General features: G+C 36.5%; 1 protein-coding gene across 1 annotated transcript in view; it reads right to left on the bottom strand.

Annotated features, from left to right (window-relative positions):
- The window catches only part of Nachralpha4 (nicotinic acetylcholine receptor alpha4), a 255,707-nt gene that overhangs the window by 7,264 nt on the left and 227,011 nt on the right, over positions 1–21,432 (bottom strand). The window contains exons 15-17 of the mRNA XM_071781731.1: positions 1,335–1,481; positions 714–872; positions 156–405 (exon numbers count right to left, since the gene is read on the bottom strand). Coding sequence (XP_071637832.1) covers positions 156–405; positions 714–872; positions 1,335–1,481 — 556 coding nt within the window. The remainder of the gene's footprint in view (positions 1–155; positions 406–713; positions 873–1,334; positions 1,482–21,432) is intronic.

Here is a 21,432-nt window from a genome sequence, read left to right as displayed (position 1 = left end):
ATTCACACCCAATCTAGGTATTCTATGTACAATATATAAATATATGTGTACGACTGTATGTATATGTTATATATATATTAATAGAAAAAAAGCAATAATTGTTCAAGTAAAATTTTTATTCAAAGATGTTTCTCTACTTATTTCAATGGATATACCTTAGTCGAGTCTTCGAGCATTTTGGTGTGTTCCGCGATGAAGCGCACGCAGATGCAGGACCTGTGCACTTCCGGTGGACAACGGGAGTGCGAGAAGACGGGTGGGCTTCGTAACGCGGGACTCTTGACTTCCTCTATGCCCGCGTCCCCGGAGACCGAGAGATCCTCACACTCGGTGTGTAACGGTAACGGTGGTAAAGGGGGGCCATGAATCAAGCAGCTGCCTCCGAACCTCGCACCGTCTGTAAGGCTGAAGCAATCGGAGAGCATAACACTGTTAGATATGTTTTTCTCTTCCTTCTAGTAAGAATTTTCATCACTATTATTGTAAAGAAGACAATATTTTAAGATCATTTCATGAGTTTAAATTTATAGTTATAATTTTATCCGTGTAAGTTCTTTTGTAGACAAGAAGATACTTTTAAATTATGTTTTGTAATGATAAACATTTCTGACAAAAATAATGAGTCGTTAAAATATAAGCGTGGCAAATCTCAACAGAGTAACGTAAGGAAGAAGAGCTAATTAGTAGGAGCATTTTCTAATTGTCATAAATACCTGGAAGGCGAGAGATCTTCCTTTGACGGAGGACGGCTGTGGAATCTCTTGGGTGTGAGGTGTTCTTCGCTGTCTTCCTGAGTCGACGGATGATAAGGATAATAACAAGTCTTCTCCTTTCCTCTGACGGTCCTCATTAGCACTCTGCCGGAAGTGTACCTGCAAACATAGACAATCGGACGCGGAATTTTAATGCGGGTCGTGCCACGTCCTGAAAAGCGACGGGCTAGCTGACGGTGACTATTGCCGAGACTAGAATGTAAGGTCGCGCCAAGTGTCTAAAACATTATTGTTACGACGCAATCTCCGTGTAACGAAATCCCTGATTGCGATTTTTATCGCTCGTACACGAAGAACATGTAAGCAACAGCTTATTTTTCGTCTGAGGTTTTCTTTACACATTTAGTATTTTATAATATTTTCTCTAATTTTCAGAGTTAAAGTGTATTGATAAAAAAGTTTGAAATTAAGATTTTTTCAAATTAATTAAAATAAAAATTAAGAAAACCTTGTTTTTTATTACATTAATCGTGTTATATTTTCTGCTAAGAAAAGAGGAATAATGGATTCATACGTATTTTTGAATAATATACATTCTCTGCAGTTACATTTGATACCAACCTGCTAGTTTCAAATTTATATTGAGGCCTCCTCATGACTAGGAGTCGCGGAAGAATGTGTATGAAAACCCTCTTCACCCAGGGTGCCATTCTGTGCGTTTGTGGTGAACGGAAGTGAACATTGAGAACGACCACGGTAACGCATATACTGAAAAAAATAAAAAGACAAAGTCAGATTAATTATACGTGTATTATAAATACAATATTAAATAAGTGTTAGCAGGATATCTTGTCATTATATGTATCAGAAGATTACTTTGTTACCCACAATAATGTAAATAACATTTAGATAATATATATGCCTTTGATCAAATGTAATTTAGTAACAAACTTTGTTGTATATAATAATGTAAGTATTAGCGTAGAAATGTTAATCCGGCCGGTACGAATAATATACTCGTACTAAGTTCATAATTATTGCAGTCTCAAAAATAATACGTGTTGTATCCGTTTCGCACGGCAATGGTAATTAGAAGCTGACTGCAAAATTATTACCTGCGGCACTTAACGAAGCTCTAATGAAATTTTTAATAAACACTGCTTTATTACGGCGAAGATCTTAATCCCCGTTAAGCTGGAAGAGAAGGCTTCCTACGCACGGTTTTAATGTGTATGGCTCCACTCCACACAGTGGAGCCGTACCACTGCAATTTTAACTGCACAAGCTTTTTAAGCCGGACGTTGTAAAAAACTTTGTTATTTTGACAAATACTAGTTTCCAGAGAAAAGAGAAAAATAACGCATTAAGTTATAGTTGTATGTATATACTATTATGTATATTCAGCAAGTTTTTAGCTTTAAACAGATTAGGTTCTTTTACAGCGGATAATATCCAGAACTTTTAAAAAAATGATGGATGCTTGGCAGTTAAATTTTTAACTTACGGAAACTTTAGAAAATTTCCATTTATATTCTTCTGCATGCACGTTTCTTAATCTCTTTCGCAAATGACGATAAAATTTCATAGTTTTACGATACTGTCTGTTCTAGAAATCGGTCATTAGGTCACCACGAGTTTATCTTGGCGAACGGGGGCAAATTGCCATAACGTACAACCAGAATTGATCTCGAAGGCGGGATGGAATGTAAATCACACGAGACTATTCATAACGCGGATCCATTCGGCGATGGGAGATTCTATAGCTGAGCAAAGGACAGGCCGCGGTTTAAATTGGATCCACTTTCTTTGACACGGCTTCAAACCATTTATCGGTTCGGGTTACATCGCCGCGGCGGCGACGTAAATTCTCGATCCTCACGTCTGTTCGCTTTTTATCATTCTCGACGAGCTCGCGCGTTAGTCATCCCGGCAAAATGTGCCATAATGCTCGCGTATTAGCCGTTCGCCATGCAGGCTATCTTCGCTCTAAGCGTGTAATCCCGAACGACGGGACGTGACAAGAAAAATTTTTGCGGTAAAACATTATAATCACTAATTCTTGAGATAAATTTTTAAAGGAAATAATAAAAACATTTATTACAAATGTTTAATAATACGATTAGTTATTATAAAAGATTTGTATATAAATTATTTTTTTTATTCTTTTACTTTTCGATATGGGATATATTAATTTTATTGTCGTATATTTAAGCTCTTCCTCGCCCCTAAATATTATATAGTATATACATATATATATAAATTTCAATAAGTTATGTATTAAATAAAAATGAAAGAAATGCCTTTTGATAAAGAGAAATTTTGCAGAAATATATGTACGCAATCGTATTATACGTACAGATAATCAAGACTACTGCTAGGTCGAAGATGCGTTCACCAGGCTAATGCGCCAAAGGATGCCACGCGCGGAATCCCGCACACATCCTAACAGAAATTCATAATGGTGCCGATCGAAGGAGAACGAAGTGATCCTCTTGAAATTCCAGTGAGATGGGAAATTTGGCGCTATGTACGGTGTGGCGGACATTGCGCATTTCTTCACGATTATAAATTCCTTTGAACTTTAATTTCTTGTCTTGGAAATAAGATTCTTCTTCGTATCTCTTTAATTTTCTGTATTAATATATTGTGATAATTATACTTCAAGTTAAGATTCTGTTACGATATATGCCACGCCCGCTTGAAACTAAACAATTAAAAAATAAAAATGTGTTACTGTCACTTTATTCGCGAAATACTACGCGGCATTCACGTCTATAATTCTTTAAGTCTTTCAATCGCACGTATAGCTTAATAGCTACCAATGTCTCGGTGTTCTGGAACGAACTTGGCATTCTTTTCTATTTGTTCCGCAACGTTCGCAATCACGGGAAATGCGCAACACCTAAGCGCTGTACATCCCAGGATTCAGCTCCACGGGTGCCCAACGCTGGAGCCCAACCTCAGTGAACGCTGCTACTGATTAATGTGTCACACCTACTGCATCCTTGCAGCGTCCGAAGCTATTAGGAGGTTTCCACACACGCATGCACACACACACACACACACACACACACACACACACACACAGTTACACGCATACACACACATGGGAAGACACGTGGCTTCCACTCAAACAACGGCCCGCATGCTGTCGGCCCAATTCGCCAATTTGCTGACTCCCTCGTCTTCAAGGAGAACTCGCCGCTTTACTCTTCGTTGCCCAAGTAGATCGCGTCATCGATTCAACCGGGGGTGCGTCTTAAGGCACGAGACTATATCGCCCCTGTGGAAACACGTTCAACGTCCTCCACGTCGATAATGGCTGACACTCGAGACTTCGCTTTCAAGTTTCAAATTGGTAGACTTCAAACGTTTCGATGTCACATCCACGCTCCGATTATTCTATTTTATTTTAAAAGTCGCTCTCAAAGGAACTTATAATTCTTTTCTGACCATTATAATATTTTCATGCATCTTTGCATATTTTATGGGGTGAGTAAAATTATATTTTTTTGTTAAGAAGACAATTCATGCGTAAAAGGATTAATTCTGCTCTTATGTTAATGCTGTTTAAGAGATTAGTGATATTCATATATGAGATAATAATAATTATAGTTATTATACATAGTATTATAGTATAGTAATTATAGTATTATAATAATTGTAGTTATTACAGTAATATATCATATATATAAAGTTTAGTTGAATATTTTTATTCTATTGTATATCCAGCCAGAAATGATTAGTCAAATCGACATCGATTTGATGGTCGGTGTCGAATATTGAGTGATATTTTTGTTATCTTTGATCTCATATTATAACTGTTTCTATGCTAATTGAGCAATTGCAAACATTTCTATTAGATTTCTATTATCTTTTGCTCCTTCTTTTCATTCTATATCGAATACATAGTATAGGTATGACTGTGTTTTTCAATTTTCCATTAATTTGATATAGAACTGTCCGAAAGACAATGGAAATATTATAGAAATATTCACAATTGTGCAATTCGAGATCGAAGATGACAAAAATATCACCCAGTATTCGATATTCATCAACGGTATCAACATCAAATCGACCTCGATTCGACTAATTATTTCTGGGTTATTTTAAATCTCGGAAATTTGTGCATCTAATTAAGAAAAACTTCTATAATGCACGCAACATTATATAAAAATTACGTGCAAAAGTTGTGTCATTAAAAAAAGGGTTGCCTTCATTAATACAGCTTCGTGAAACGAGAGGGACTTTCTTTAATGAAAAGCTCGAATATCAAATATTTTCTTGGAAATAATAACTCGCAATGGCTGCCGGATGGTTGTTACGCTTAACCAGGTCCCTTTTTCCTTCCTGTATTTCTCCTTTTTTTTCTCATTGAAGACCAAATCCGCTCGAGAGGTAAGCAATCTTCATCTCGCGCTCGTCCTGGCTCGACTTGGCTGCGTAATCCAGAGAAATATTGCAAATTCGAGAGCTACCGGGAAGTAAAAAGCCTTTTGCTGTTCTAAGACGTTCGCGGACGTGGAATGAATCGTGAAATCGCAAAACGCTCCTCTACCGATTCTCCGAGGAAAAGACCATTAAGTCTCGGATGCGCGTAGTCTATTGCTCGTATTTGCCAGTGTGTATCTAAGAAGAAGAAATATGCTCTCCTCCATTCGCGCGCCCTGGCGAGCTAACGCACGTTTTTTTAAAACCAATTTACATACTTCGCGTTTGAATTAAAATACTTGAGAAGGTATCCCCGCTGAGAAGAGTCTGGCAATAAAAAAAGCACATCTTAAAGAACATTTTTTATTGCTCTTAAAAAATTAAATGATGACATTACGCTTTACGCACGAAGCTCCCCCGACATGGAAAATAAGATCGTGCGTGTGGTTTTCTTTGGTGAGACGCAAGCGTGTCGAAGGGAACGCTCTCGATCTTCGCTGTGAATCGGCCGCGTCACGCCGAGGAAGCGACGTTGTACAAATTTCCAAGTCGCTTCATCATCGTCGGCTATCAGTCACGAAGAAAAGAAGCGTTGCGCGAGACGGAAAGCATGGGTTCAAAAAAGCTTTATAAAAAAAATATATTAGAAAAGGGGGCAAACGCGGAGAAACGCGGAGAGAAATTCGTGAAGAATAAATGTGGGAGATCGCGGGGGAAAAATCCTACGACATAATCGCGGTACATCAGTAACAACAAGAGTTTTCGATATTATGTTTCAGAGACGGTGAGCACTAATAAATTATTCGTACAACGATTTTCTTAAATGTTATTTGTTGCATGGCGATATTGGTTTAAAATTATGTTTCTTTATTTGTGCTACAAATTTATACTAATGTATTATGAAATGTACAACGATAGCTTATGCATATAATTATTTATGATTGCCATGCTATACGACGTTGTGTATCCTCGACAATCTGACAGGATGAAGAAGAAACTGCAGAAATACACAAATCAAGAAGTGATTACACCTTCCGGGACGAGCGGTATATTCTCAGAGGCGACGAACGGGGGCCATAACTGCGAAGCTACAACAGAGGCTCCTACAGCCTGGTCGGGCCAAGCAGGATGTAACCTACATCCGTATGATGCATTACACCGGCACACTTCCGACGTTCGCACGTTTTCTTCATCGCGAACTCTACGCCCTTTCGGCGAATCGAAATATTTCTTCGCGGGGATTTCCCGGGACCGAGTTTGTCTGTTCCTCACGCGGGTCTCTCTGTGACCCACTTCGCGAATTCATGTGCAACCGGCACGTACTGTTTCGCAACCGTTCATCTTCGGGGCGACGACCGCATGAATCGTAATCACGTTCGAAAAAGCCGTTCACGTATCTCGAGCACGTAGACCAGGCGAGTGACCGGAAAGGGGGGGCCGCGGGGCACCTACGGCGTCTCGGCTGGCCGAACTGCAACGGCAAGTTTCCACGGCACGGGACCGTGAGATGCTTCCCAACAAAGTTTCCGGGAGAAAAAGCGGGAGACGGGAACAGATAAGTGCCGTATACTTTGTTTTTTTGTCGTTCCGTTATATCCCCGCCCGAAGATGCGGAAGAGCGATTAAAGTTACCAAGCGCAAGTATCGAAGGCGAGCACCTTGAGAATCATGGCGCACTTTGTGAGCCATATTGTTCGCTGTGTTAAACGTAAGAAAAAGTTGATCCCTTGAAACTTCCAATCAGGCAATTGCGCGCTAATGCTTTATATAATAACACTGACATAATAGTCCGCAGTTAGTCTCTGCGTTTGTGTCATTTTATCGCTGTATACAAAATAAAGTATTATTGTACTAAAAATTTTAGAAAGTAAAAAAATGTATCATTATTAAATCTCTAAATGTTAAAATTTAATTTGTTTTAACGCTTCAATTTTTTATCGACCTATTAATTATTTACTGAATAGTTTCTTCTTCATTTAAGTAATTTTTTTCTTAATATTGATGCTTAGAAAAAGCGTGACGTTTAAGATATAGGTACTTTGTAGAAGTTTTAATATGTGCAATCTGCTTCTTATCAAGCATTAGCAAAACTTAATAAATATATATACATAATCTATATTATATTTAACTAAATATATACATCCAAGGAGAACTTCCCCACATTGTCTTGTGGAATTTCCATTTAAATTAAACTCTTAACGTTCAAATTAAATTAATTAATGTTACCGTGTATTCTTAATGCGCGGTTTAGCAACAGTTTAATTAAAGTTTCTAAACAGACAAGAGAACATTTCCGTTCGTCGCAAAAGATTATATCGCGATACTGATACGAGACGCAGCGCGCGCCAAATTTTATTTCTGAATAGAATCTCACCCGGCAATGTAAGGAGTGTCCATATTTGCTGATGCGCGAGTATCCGCTGTTGTCGGCAAATATTGAATTCGCAAATGAAACGTAAACGTATTAATTCAGGTTAATGCATTCCGGTTGGTGTGGTCCCGAGGTCTTTAGCGAAATTATTTATCGACCGCCGCAACATCGCTGGAAATTGCATCGTGCTTCGGAGTTGCAACAGAATTCATTACATCATAATTGAAAATATAAAAGACAATGCAAACGGAAATGGAAATAAATCGATAAAAACAACGGTTCTGATTTTCGAATAATTTAAAAACTTCGAAAAGATTTATCTCAATCGTATGTGTCGATAATCAACTTATATATGTATATGTACTAGCTTGATATCCGTGCTACGATATGTGTGTGTAACTACTTTAAATAAAAAACCAAGTCGATATCTCGTCGGGCCTAAGAGATATTGAAGAATCCAAACAAAGAAAATACATACTCCTTTTCATCCCCTTAGGGGTCGAATTTCTAAAAACCTCTTCCTAGTGGGTCATGGAAGGAATATAACTCCTCGAATTTCATGTTTCTAGGTTTAAAGGTTTGGGTTGGGCGTTGATAAGTCAGTTAATCAGGACATTTGTTTTTATATATATAGAATATTTCGTTTTGTATTTTTATGTACATGAAAAATATATAAATTTTTACGTGAAGCTTAGGTTTAGGTGATTACTTTTAACATATTATTAATGTGTATTGAGAAATATTTTTCAATACTCACAATCAGCAATACAAAAAAGTCTAAGTATCTTGGAACCAAATGATACTAAAATTTCTTAAAAAGAGATGTAGGACCAAAGTAGTTTGATACATGTTTGGGACACTTTATACTCTGTACTACCATGAGAAACAGGGAGATGGAAGGAAACAGTAACGCGCGATTCTCAAGGATCGCAAAAGTTTGCCGTTTAATGCATCGATCGACGCCGCGACGGGGCCCCGCGGCCGCAGGGTCCGAGTTTCGAACTTGTTTAAAGTTCGGATGCGGTCCTATCAGTAGCGTGCGGACACGTAGAAACTTTCTCGCCCTTTTCGTTTTCGGTTCTCTCTTTTTTTTTCCATCGCGTTGTCCACGTTACTCGGCCGGGCGATGTATCGGCCCGCGGCTTCCCTTTCATCCCTCTTACGGCGTTTCTTCCTTCATTTTTCGCGTCGGCGGCGGCGGCGGCGCGGCGACTGAGTTCTGAACTTGTTCGGAATATTTTTCCACGCCGGTCATATTGGATGCCGCCGGGCAATAACGTTTTTCAAGCCGGTCCCTCGCGTGGTAATAAATCCTGTACGATCGCCATTGAATATTTAATAACGCGGTATATCCCGCGAGCATTATTGCGGCGTCGATAGAGATCTGGTAATTTCATTTAATGCGACGCGCAGCATTTTCCATTAAAAAAAACCAATGCACAGTTGAGCATAAAATTTCACATGTGCCAATAGAGCGTCAATTTTAGGACACGTTTCGATCACCGCAATCATTAGTATAAAAGTTATATTTTATTAATAAATTTAATTAATACAAAAAATCCGATACAGGACGTTTGGATGCTGGTACGCGAGTTTTTCTTGCAAGCGCGGATTGCTGGAGTTACAGAGACGTGGTCAAAGATTAATTTGAGGGGGATTGCAAAGGTTTTACTTCGTTAATGGCCAATGCGTTGCTTGTACCGCTATTCATTCGTATTTGTCATAAATCTTCTTGTCACGAGCCAGTATCGGTTTCGAGAAGTGCTTCGTCGTTTTAGTCGCTCAATCACTGTAGCTGGCATCTAAGAAGAACGATGGCTATTCGCGGAAGAACGTTCCATCTTTTATTCCTCATCTTTTTGCTCTATCAATCCGTACTTGAATTTAACCCGTTATGAATCCGGCTGTATCTATCGGGTTTCGTAAGAATAAGAAATTCCGCATACGAATGTATATGCACTCTCTTCCAGTTTCCATCGGCGGATTTTTCCCGAAATTTTCGGGAAATATTAAACATTGTTATTGAAAAAATAATTTAATATTATCGTTGAGTTAAGGGTCTGTTGGAAATCCAATCGGAAGGAAAACGGGCTAATTATAAGAGCCGTTCGCTGTTCACGATGCGAAAGAATATTTATTCTGTATTTAATGTTCGAACGTTTCGGTCCCTTTTTGGACCATCTTCAGCATAATCGTTACCGAAATTGTATTTGATGTGTTGGAAAAATGTGTAGTGACGCATACTTTCAACCAGCGTTATTTATTTAATATTAATATTGTTATTAACGGTTTAATTATACGTATACTCGCGATCTCTCTCTTTCTCCTCTGTTCTCTTCTGTTTTATTAATTTTGTAAATATTCCCGTAAATTTTAGGGAGGTGGAAATGTCGATATGATTATTAAATTATTATAATTGTGTTATACGGTAACATTAACAATTTATTTTCAAGAGAAATTCCTAAAATCATGTATTTAAACACTTTATATCAAATTATCTCAAACAAAATCTCGAAATGCGTCACTTTAAAAGAATGATGGCTGAATTTTCTCAACAGTTTCTGTATTCTGCTATTGTTAACTCGTATTTGATACATGACGTAAACGCAATTTTATTATACATTTTTTATACCGAGACACAGATATCTTTTTCTATATTTAGACCTTTTTTCTATCAGTGTCGTTTTTAAGATTCCTGAAAGTAAATCGACGTTTACGCCTCGTCGGCCTCTCGTCGCATTTTGACATAAAGACGCCGTCGCGCGAACGAAACTTTTAATAGAGAGGTTGACACGAGCCGTGGAACGTCGCTGCCGCTTACAAGCGTGACAAGTCGGAGAGAGCGGCACTCAAGGCGATGAAATTTACTTAGCAAGAGTAACGACATCACTGTCCACTCGGAAAAGACACTCGACGAACGGGAGCGAGTCAGGTATAGTATCGGAGAACAGCGAAATACAAGAGAAGGGAATTTGAAGTTAGATCATGCATTCAGCTCTATAATGAGCTGAGATTTCAATTTTATATAAAATATAAACATTCGTTAAAAATTACTAATAAAATAAGAACCATTAATTGGTTTAAAATAAATTGTAAGTAATTTAGTTTAAATTTTTAAATATTCGTACTATTGTAAATAAATTTGAAATTATAAATCAATTATGAAAGTAGCTTTTAAATTATTTTACCATTTGCCATAAATTACATTGCATAGGTATTACTGTTCTTTCAACGTGTCGGGATCTGTTATTTCGAAGTTTAGTTTGAGATATCGTTAGATTCTATTCACCAAGTTCTCGCACATTGTGGAAAATTTTGTTATTGGGAAAAGTTATGATTTATTTTATCTATTAATCGATCAAGCAGTAACATATTGCGTCGCAAAATCAATAATATTATACCGTATTGCGTCATAAAATTGGTTCTCTATCTCTCGTATGAGATTTATGATTTTGTCATTTAAAAGATTTTATAAAATAAAACGGTATTTAAATATAAAACGAGGAAATAAAATTACAAAAGAATCCCAGAGGAAGAGCTAATATTCGTATATAAAAAACGCATCAAATGTAATATGCATTTAAAATTTAATGGCTCACCCTCGTTAAGGTGAGCAAGCTATTTAACAAATTCGCCGCGCGAAATAAATTTTCCCGGTAAATCTCATTGTTTGCTTTAATCGCGCGCAATAAGTTTGCAGTGACGTTAATATCTCCATGTTCGTAAATTTCTGCGGATATTTTAGTACTCATTATAAATCGCCCTAAATCACATTATCGTGCGCATCAGCGAGAAAAAAAAAGAACGGATTCGCGCGTTCCATTTTCAAGCGTCGTTCAAGCCCCTTTTAAGACGGTGTTAAATTATCGAGACACGTCAATTCCGCGAGAGACGGTGTTTGTAATCGCGCAGACAGGAACGCAATAACTATTTATAGCGAATGCATTTTCCATCGCGATTGTAAAATCCCGACAAGTTACGCGATTTTACCTCGAACCATTTACGAACATTCATTTGCATCTCACACGCGAAATGCGACGTCTATAAAGCACAAGCACGCATATATTGCACGTTGCCATCAATTAGGAAGTTTCATCGAGTTCCATCGACGCTTTAGCATAAAATTTCACAAGCAATAATTTGCAGATTATCCTGCGAATAAAATTGTAAAATTAAAAGATAGTCGGATAGTTAATCCTCCTAATAAAATTTATTCGGAATTTTTAAAAAAACATTACCTTTTTAATTATGGTTATTAAGTATTGATTGAATTTTATAAATTCTGTTCTTTATAACATCTTAATATTAAATAATTTATAGATAATATATTCTCAAAAATGATCATGATGCAATTTGCTTTTTCTGTTCGCTCGATATGTCTTTTAAGATTAAAATTAATGCTATATTGCACTCTAAATGACTTTCGTTAAAAGATGAGCTTACAAACGCTAATGACATCTTAGTAAGTCAAATCAAGCGCGAGAGAAAGGCACGAGGTGACAAAATTCAGTTACTTTGCCAGACTAATATCATTATTGCCCACTTGAACGAGTAGAAAAGCCCCGCGTAAGACGAGACAAGTGATTACTCGTGCGAGTCGTCGACCTCAATGCGCGGCGGGTCTTCCAGCCACATTAATATTTGCGCGAATGTCTTAACATGATAAATTAGTGAGATCTTGTCGAGCTGCGTCTCGAAATAGCTTATATGAAATAGCTTACATTTTGATTATTCCATCGATGTTATTAACTAATCATTTTTGCAGCTAAAAAAGAATTTAAAATTTCATAGACATAAAATATAGAAAAAATAGGTATATTTTTATATTTTTCATACAATTTACTGACTACAATAATATATCTGTATTGTATATAATATTTTTATAAAAATATAATTATTTCACACCTCTCTAACTTTTATAAATTAACCCATGTCTCTTAATTATAACACAAATTTTACTTGAGATAGAATTAGAAGTATATTTCAAACGCGCGTCGTATATATCAAATAGAATTTATAAAATGTTTTGTCTGTGAATTTGATTTATTGCATATTTATTCATTTATTATTTGATAAATATATTCATTTATTATACGATAAATGTATTTATATTAACTTATACATATTATATACACTTATGTTTGTAATATTATAAACTTCATATCAAAGAATTATTCATGCTCCGGTTAGTAATACATTTGATTTCGCACAATAAAATAATTATTACATTTATTATACTTTATTTAATTATATCTACTGTGTGTCAAAAGGCAATACAAAGCAATAAAATAAAATAATAAATCGGTTAATTTTATATCTCAAGGATCAGTGAACTTTATGCTATAAGAAGCACTTATTTCTAGCAAACTTTCTCGAATAATAAAATGCTTCTTCAATTCTCCTGCGACGACGAACTCGCGCAATTTTTAAGTACCAAGTATCCCGTGACTCGTATCAAGAAGCAGAAAAATATTTAATGGCTCGATGAAGGACTACTAATTTAAAACGCGGGGCGAAACATTCTTAACCTTTTTGTATAGTCGATTTTTACTGTATAAAATGCAAATTTTAAGTACCCAATAAATAAATGTAACGAAATTTTATTTTATTTCTTGTAACATGGAAGTCATTATAAAGACTTATATCAGAATTATCACACTTTCCCTCAACTGCAAATGTACCTGCAGATGTTTTAATGTTCTTAACAACCGTTTGATTTTTATATTCAGATTCTTTGCCACAAAAGTTATTGTAAATAAAATAAATCTAGGTATTCCTGACTATATTACTTTTAAATCCGGTGTAAATCTCTTTTAAGAATAAAAGGATTTCTCCAATGTATTCGCGCAAGGAAGTTATCTCGTATGGTTCTCGCAATGATCGATTCAATTGTATTAAGTTATTTCCTTGGTTATTTCACGCTCCTATTCGTTTTCATATTACGGCACAGTGCGGCACCTGACAAGTCGGAGCACGTACACGTTGCCGAAGTACAATATCGTGTACAGCGCGCGCAGCTGCGCGTTTCGGAAAACTCATACCTTTCGTACGAATACAGTGACGTTTCTCCAGGCAGCACAGTTGGGATCATCCCTTACGAGTTTCGCTTATCGCGGGAAGGATTGCCGTGTCCTCCTGAACGGCGCGACGGGGGACGCGAAGGGGTAGTACCAGTCAACCGCAATCCGAGATAAACCTCGATAGCGAGTGTGCACGTAAGGATTTGTAGCCCCCCCCCCCTATAGCTATATTCCCCGCACGGATTTTCGGCACTATCATTCGTTCCGAGCTCCAATGAACCTTGCTCGATAGTGAGACGAGAGAGAGAGAACGGCCAGAAAGTTTTCCCCGAAAAGCGAAATCTGGCAACGGTCCAAGCGTTTACTCGCTACGGGGTCAAGTGAGATAATTGAGGTCCCATAATTAAATGCAAAGTGTAAACATCGAACATTACGATATTTGTGCAATAATGAAATTGCATATATGAAAAAGATTTAAAATCAAGTTAATAATGTTCTAATGTGTTTTTAATAATTATATATTTAAGGAATAAAATCACCATTATTTTATTAATAAATTTAAGATTAATAAAAACGTTATCGAAAAAAATGTGTTGCTAAAAATTTGAGTTTAAAAATTGAGTTTGAGTATTATATTTTAGTTTTAACATGAAATATACTTTCATAATCTATACACCATCTCTTTATTTTCATTCCCTTCGAACCGTGAAATCGACAAATATCCTGCGCTATTTGGAGCAGTGAACACGAATTGAAATAGGGCATTAGATATTATCTATAGATATGTAATGATTCTAAAAATGGGACGCGGGTAAAAAGTGCTTTAGACCATAAATCCGTTACGTGTTGAAAAAGGTAGCGTTTCCGCCGCTCGTTTTTATTTTCCAACCCTTCGCACTGAAAATTGTTCACTCGCTTGGGTAGCAATTTAGACCGAAAGTAGCTCGAGCTATCTCCCTGCCTGACGAGAATGAGGAAACGAAAGTGATGTTCAGACGAAAGAGCTCAGTTCGATTTCTTCCACCAACTCAGTATTCGCGATATCTTTCATTTATTCGCGAACTAGACGGACTCGTGAGAAAATACAAGGTGTTCTAAAGTAAAAGTATTTTAAGAGCCTAGTATATGTAAAATAAAAATACTTTAAGATCGGTTTGTTTAGATTATGCATGTAATTTAATTTTTTAAATTTAAATTCAGATTTATATAAATTGTTTAAATTATAAAAAGGCGAGAATAAAAAGCTATATGCTCGTTAAAAAATATTTATCATTTTTATATCAATTAAAATAAACTAAAATTGATTCTACAGAAAGAATGATTTAAGAAAAAAAAATTTTTCATAATTTTGTTTATTTTCAATCTTATCGTATAACACATTTGAATCAAGTTTATTTAAAGTTCGTCAAAAACTGCAAAGTAAAGTTTTGTTAATTCACGAAATTTTTTAATTCTTGCTTTAAACACAAAAATAATTTGACGTCTTGATATCGACTGAATTACTATTTTCTATTAAAGATCCACCGATGATTTTGATACACCCCGTAGCGTATCTTATTTTTGTACGCAGACGTATATGCGGCCTTCAAATTCGACACATTGATGTAACTCGCATGCATTACGATCCCCAATGCACGGGATTTTGATGGATATCCGGGAGAGCAAATAGAGCTCTCCTGGCATTGCGTGTCGCCAAGGATTTATGCCACTCTTTCTTCGTAGCTCCGGCGGCGTTGTCTTGACGGTAACGGAAGATATCCGGTGCTATTAGCATCAAGCTCACTGCGAGTTCCGTAATAAACTAGTATGGTAGAAAATACAATTCCCCGAATACATGGCAGCCGTCACGAACGTTACATTACATTACGCACGTTTACATTCTGTTTTGAACTTATAACTTTGCAGAATGCGTGTAATTTTACATTTAACTTAATCATCTAATTTCGTAAAAATGTAGAAAATTCTGAAAATTTTGCGAGAAACATTTTAAGAACTCGCTAGAAAAAGATTAATCCAAACTTCAACGCTTACACGTTTATGGTTTTGTGACAATTTGACATCTCGTATATGGTCCGTTTGAGCCTTTACGTCAATTTTCGATGTCTCTACTTTGCTCGCTATAGAGAAAATATGACGATTCGCGCTCGAGAAATTCGTTTCGTCAATTGACGCGAATAGCTTCCGAGGGCATTACTCGCTCGAATAGGCACGCGCGAAGGTACAGTGGGCGTCTGCCAATCGGCTGTAAGAAATAACGCTGCGATGCATAACGAGATGCAGAAAAGTATTCGTGCGCGTGCAAGACGGCCAGATGAGATCGTAAAGCCCGACTTTTACGAGCGACCTTAAAACCCGATCGGGTAATTATGGTCTCCATATGGGGTCGCAGTTTTTCCGGCCGCATCGCGTCGCCGCGGCTTTAACACCGCTCTCATTTTTCCTACCGTCCCCCTTTCCTCGATCTCCCGGTCCCCCCGTGCAAATTAAATTCGATTATTATTTGGCTTCTGCGCGAGGATTCTCGTATATCATTCCCGCGGGCGAAAAATGGCTCCAACGCTTTCCGTGGGAATAAGCGAAGACAGATAACAGCCGCGCGCGGGAAATTCCTTATTCGCCAAGTAAAGTTATTTAACGATGAGATTGGCTTCCGCTTTTAAAGGATTATGAAGAACGGATGGGCGCGAATTGGACATATTCGATTATTCTTATGGTAGAATTCACAGCATTATAAAGAGGTGAGTGAAATTAACTTTCGTAGATCTGCTATGTGGTAATTTAATTGCCCTTTTTTGGAAAGAAGATAATGACATTTGGAGTAATCAATTTAGGTCTTACTTACTTAATTAACGCTAGTTAATTTTATATAATTATTTGCTTAACCTTATCATTGTGAATAAAAATATGTAGTATTCCCGCTTTAAGATTCGGTTTTTGGAAAGAGTGATAAATTCGGAAAGGAGTGCTAAAGAAATGTAATAAGTGATATCAAAGTATATCGTCGGATCGTCCTGATTTTGAGCACAGGTGCATGGACGCGATCGATGCACTTAGGCAAGCCGGTATCACGATTCGGAAATCGTGCCACGCTAAAATTGGATTCTGTTCCCGCAGGAACAGCCGAGGTTCGCGGTCGGCGAACGGAAGTCTGCCAGCACCACCTCCGCCTTACGTCTACAGGCTGGAATTTCCAATTTAGTTGTCCGGGATAAGAAGGCAACCATATTTAGAGCGGACCTGGCATTAAATCGGGAACTCAGGGAACGCCTTGTGCGCTGTTTCTCGACAATCTAGACGAAACGTGGCGGCATCGATTTCCGGCTTGGAGAGGATTACGCAGTTGTTGCCGGATAGCTGTTATTCAAATTTTTATGAGAAACCGTTTAATTATTCAAATAACGTGACGTTTGAGCGCAAATTTTTTAAAGTTGTCAAACGTGATCGTCTGCTAATCATAATCAATGTTACAGTGCACAGAGTTCAAGTGACGTGTTAATCAATATTCCATATTTTCGCAAAAATTTTACTTTGAAGCTAGATTTCGGATATGTTCCGATATACATTCAATATTTATGACAGGGGCATTTTCTCCTTTCGGTAATTTCTATCGCGGAGGGGATTTTTAACTTCGCGATGATGAATGTATTGCGACAGCTTGCGGAAACATATCCAACGAAGTCACGTCGCGAAAGTCGCGAAAGCCCTTTTTGCCCTTCCATCAAAACTTCACGCTTTACGACTGCGAAACGAGTTTTTGTTGGAAGTGCAGATATTGCGGGCGTTCTTTATATGAGGCACAATCGCTGCAGACAATAGCGAAGTCTCGGGTTTGCGTTCTTCACCGAAGTGTGCTTCTTCTTCTTTTTCCTCTTTTTCTTTCGTTTTTTTTTTCTCTTTCTTCTTTTGCCCGACTGCATCTCGCGCTGATTCCGGTTTATGAGGCTCAACGGAGGGGGTACCTAAATGCCGTATTAAGTAATCGATACGTCCCCGTGAAAAATAAATGTAATTCAATCAAGACAGCTTGTCTGAAACTTTTTCGTCGTATAAATCAAACTCTGTTCAGAATTCCCGAGCATGTAGATAAACTTTTTGTAAAAGCACAAATATAGGTCAAGAAAAACGCTCTCTAATAGATGTACCTACAATCAATTTGAAACACAAGGCAAATAAAACCCGATTTTATAGCAAATAATAAATAAAATTTAATATACAAATATATAAAAACGAATTACAAACGTTTCGGTCTTAAGGTTTAGATCCTCTTCGGTGTAACATTCAGTTTGTGCGTTGATTTTAGCTCAAAAGCATTGTTTCGTTATTGAACACAAACACGAAATAAACCTTAAATTCGAAACGTTTATAATTCGTTTTTACATTTGTATATTAAATTTCATATTATTTATTATTCGCTATAAAATTATTTTGCTATTATTTGCCTTATATTTCAAATTGACAAATATAGGTATAATTCTAAATATTGATATATGCGTAATTATTATCACAGTTCATAAATGATTCCTGCGCGAATAATATTACTGATAATTTTCTATACACGCGGACTAAATCGATGTGAGATGAAAGGATCTGCTGCGTACAAAATCATGTTTTCGTCTCGCGATTCTGCGATTTACACGAAATTAATCTTCTGAAATGTGCTCACAGTCGGATGAAGAGCGACTTGAATCGATTAATCTAAAGTGCTTGTCGGTAAGATATTCGGTAATTTCTTCATCGTATAGAAAAATCGCGACAACTGACGCAACGACGTAGTGAGACGTAGTCGGTCGTTAATAACGAGCGAGCGAGCAGTAAAGCAACGAAATCGTTATGCTCCGATTTACGAGAATTTGTTGTCGGCTTTAAAATCCTGGTAGCGGCGACGGCGGCGGCGGCGGCGGCGCGCGGACCGCGCCGAGTTTGGACCGAGTCCAGGACGACTAGCGAAGACCTCGCTACCGCCTTTTTCTTTCCGCTCCATAAAGTGAATGTCGCGCTTTGCCGCTCTTTGCCAGGCCGTGTCCTCGCGCCGCAGAACCGCTAGATCTTCCATCGTTACTGTTCCGTGATTTCCCGCCTTCCCCGAAATCGTCCTCTTCCGTCCACACGAATACCTCGGTGGAAAACAATGCAATTTGCCAGTGATATTCAGCGCAAAAATTTGATAAACTCGAGTTAGTGAACATTTAAACAGTATTTCTGAACGCAGTACATTGAGCTAAATTTTCATTCTGCATGCTGAGATGTAAAGAAACGATGGAACAAATTCTTCAAACACAATGACGAAAACAATGGAATAAATAACTTTTTAATTTCCTTGGTTTTTGGAGAATTTAATTTTATTTGATTGGACTATCGATTTGATTTATTCAATTTTTCTTACGATGAACCAACCAATGTGATGATTCCGATATTCGATTTTCTGGGATATTCTGCATGCATATCGTTTAAAAAGCAATGAAATGTGAGTTTAATGGAACCGGATTATAGACACACAAACCCTTTAATGTAAAAAAAAAAAAAATATTACACTGATTTATCGTTATATAGCGCAGGTACAGTTCGTTTTTCATCATTTTGCTCTTTAATCCTGTCTCTTTGGCCTGGTTAGTTCGGAAAAGCAGAGCCGGGGAACATATCGTGTGCCGTGGTGCCGCGTAAGAATGACAAGGTGGAGAAACCGGCTCGTTAGTTAAATGTCGCCGGTATGAAGCCGGCAAATGCTGCCATTAATATTGAAACGAGGTTCCTTTGAAAAGGATCGCGCGCATGCTAGTGCGCCCGAGGTATTTTCAAAAGGGTGTGAATACACACACACTTCTAAAATTGATGCCGAAATGTCGACGACCGGCTGACCGGTATATCACGTATATCCGGAGATAACGCGAGTGCTATAGAAAAGTCAAGTGCGGCTCTATATACATTCTATACTTGCCCTTCTTTCAAGCTTAGTTATTAGTAATTAGTATACATATAGTAATTAGAAATTCATCAATTTCTAATTGCAAGTTACACATAAGTTATCTTGTTTTTGATAAATTACAATTTATTTGCTTTTTCAGAAGCGTTAATTAATACACACTGTTAAAGGTTGGAGAATAAAATTTAAACCAATACCATGAGTTAGATTTATTTTGTTACTTTTAACTACCATGTGCGTCAAAATTTATTAGTTTGAAATAAAATAGGATTATTTTAACTTCATTAATTTAGTCAAATTAACATTGTTTTAGTTAAATAAACTACATATTGAGTAGGAGCAGTGGCGACCTATGGAATAGTTAAAAATTACTCAAAATTAAGTTTAATTTAACCCTATGAATTTGGCATTGTAGTTGCTATAATAAAATGTCATCTATGTGCGACAAACTTAACCAGGAAACGGTTAATATAAACATTTTAAACATTTTAAACATTTTAAATATGGTTTGTTATAAATTATAAAAGAGATATTAATTAACATAAAAAGACATATGTGAAAAGAGATTTAATTATTTTACTAACAAATTACGACTTAGAGACCACTTTGATAATTACCGGCAGAATTATACTTTCGTAAGAACATCAAACCTGCAATGTACTGTTAAACGTTGACTCGTACTACTTTCCGATTACGCGAGAATCCGATTAATCATTCCGCAAATTTAATTATGGTTAAAATCATTGATTCTCTAGTAGCGGATCGAAAATAAATATCAACTTTTATCAACCTGAGAAGTTCGGGGATTAGTTTCATTAAACATTGACTCGTACTACTTTCCGATTACGCAAGAATCCAATTAATCATTCCGCAAATTTAATTATCATTAAAATCATTGATTCTCTAGTAGCGGATCGAAGATAAATATCAACTCTTATCAATTTGAGAAGTTTGGGGATTAGTTTCATATTTGCTCAATCTGCGGGCGATTATGGTTTGGCTTTCGGCAAGAATGTCGCGCTCGGAGTTTCGTGTGTTTCGAACGACTACTTATATAGGATCGTCTTAATTTTAAAACTTCAGAATAGAGGTTGATCGGAATATATAAATTGGTATAGTGCAACTATGCTGAATATTGTAGAAAAAAATTGTTTGGCCCTAAGATAATTTAAAATCCACTTTTATATTTAAATAGATAACGTTATTAAATTCTAGACCATTCAATTATTTATTTGTCACCATCACTTTCCACTCAACGATAATTTTTCGTTAATCGTTTATATAGCTATAGCAGTAGATGCTAATTAATTAATTATTTAATCAATTTTACCAATCGATTTTTATAAATAATTCGTTGTATGTTATAATTAAAATATATTATCATAGAGAATAACATTGTATTACTTTATTGTCACTGCAATCTTCACTTCTCTTCAAGAACAATCGTTTTATTTACGTTATCTAGCTCGATTTGCTTAAACATCCGCATGACGCAGTGAAGTAGCTTGTCTGTTTCATTTCTATAATACGTAACCCAGATTCGAAAACAAAAAGCTTCTGTTTGTCTGCACAGTATCGCGATGTCGGATCTTCATCATCCGATGGATTTCGGGCGCTCGAAAACGCAACGGAAAATAAAGGAAGCACACAAGAAAATTATCTTGTTTTCGCAAATTATTGCAATGTAAAAAATGACTTCAAATTTTATCAATATAAAAGATATTTTAATTATTATCGTAAATTACAAACGCACACAAAAATACCTTTTCAAAGCTACAATAATATAAACATAAAAGTAAGAAATTTATTTATCGTGTAAAATTCCGAGTAATATGTGTTAATATCACATTAATGATAAATTACTTTATATTTTAAGTATTTTTAATGTGTTAATATTATTTTAAAATTTTGAATATAACGTTATTAATTACATCATATATATTACGCTAGATTATGAATTTTTAATTAACTAGAAAA

This window comes from Temnothorax longispinosus, chromosome 6 (assembly GCF_030848805.1).
Source record: "Temnothorax longispinosus isolate EJ_2023e chromosome 6, Tlon_JGU_v1, whole genome shotgun sequence".
Classification (NCBI taxonomy): domain Eukaryota; kingdom Metazoa; phylum Arthropoda; class Insecta; order Hymenoptera; family Formicidae; genus Temnothorax; species Temnothorax longispinosus.
The sequence above is the reverse complement of the archived record's forward strand: the minus strand, read 5'-3'. Positions and strand labels throughout refer to the sequence as shown.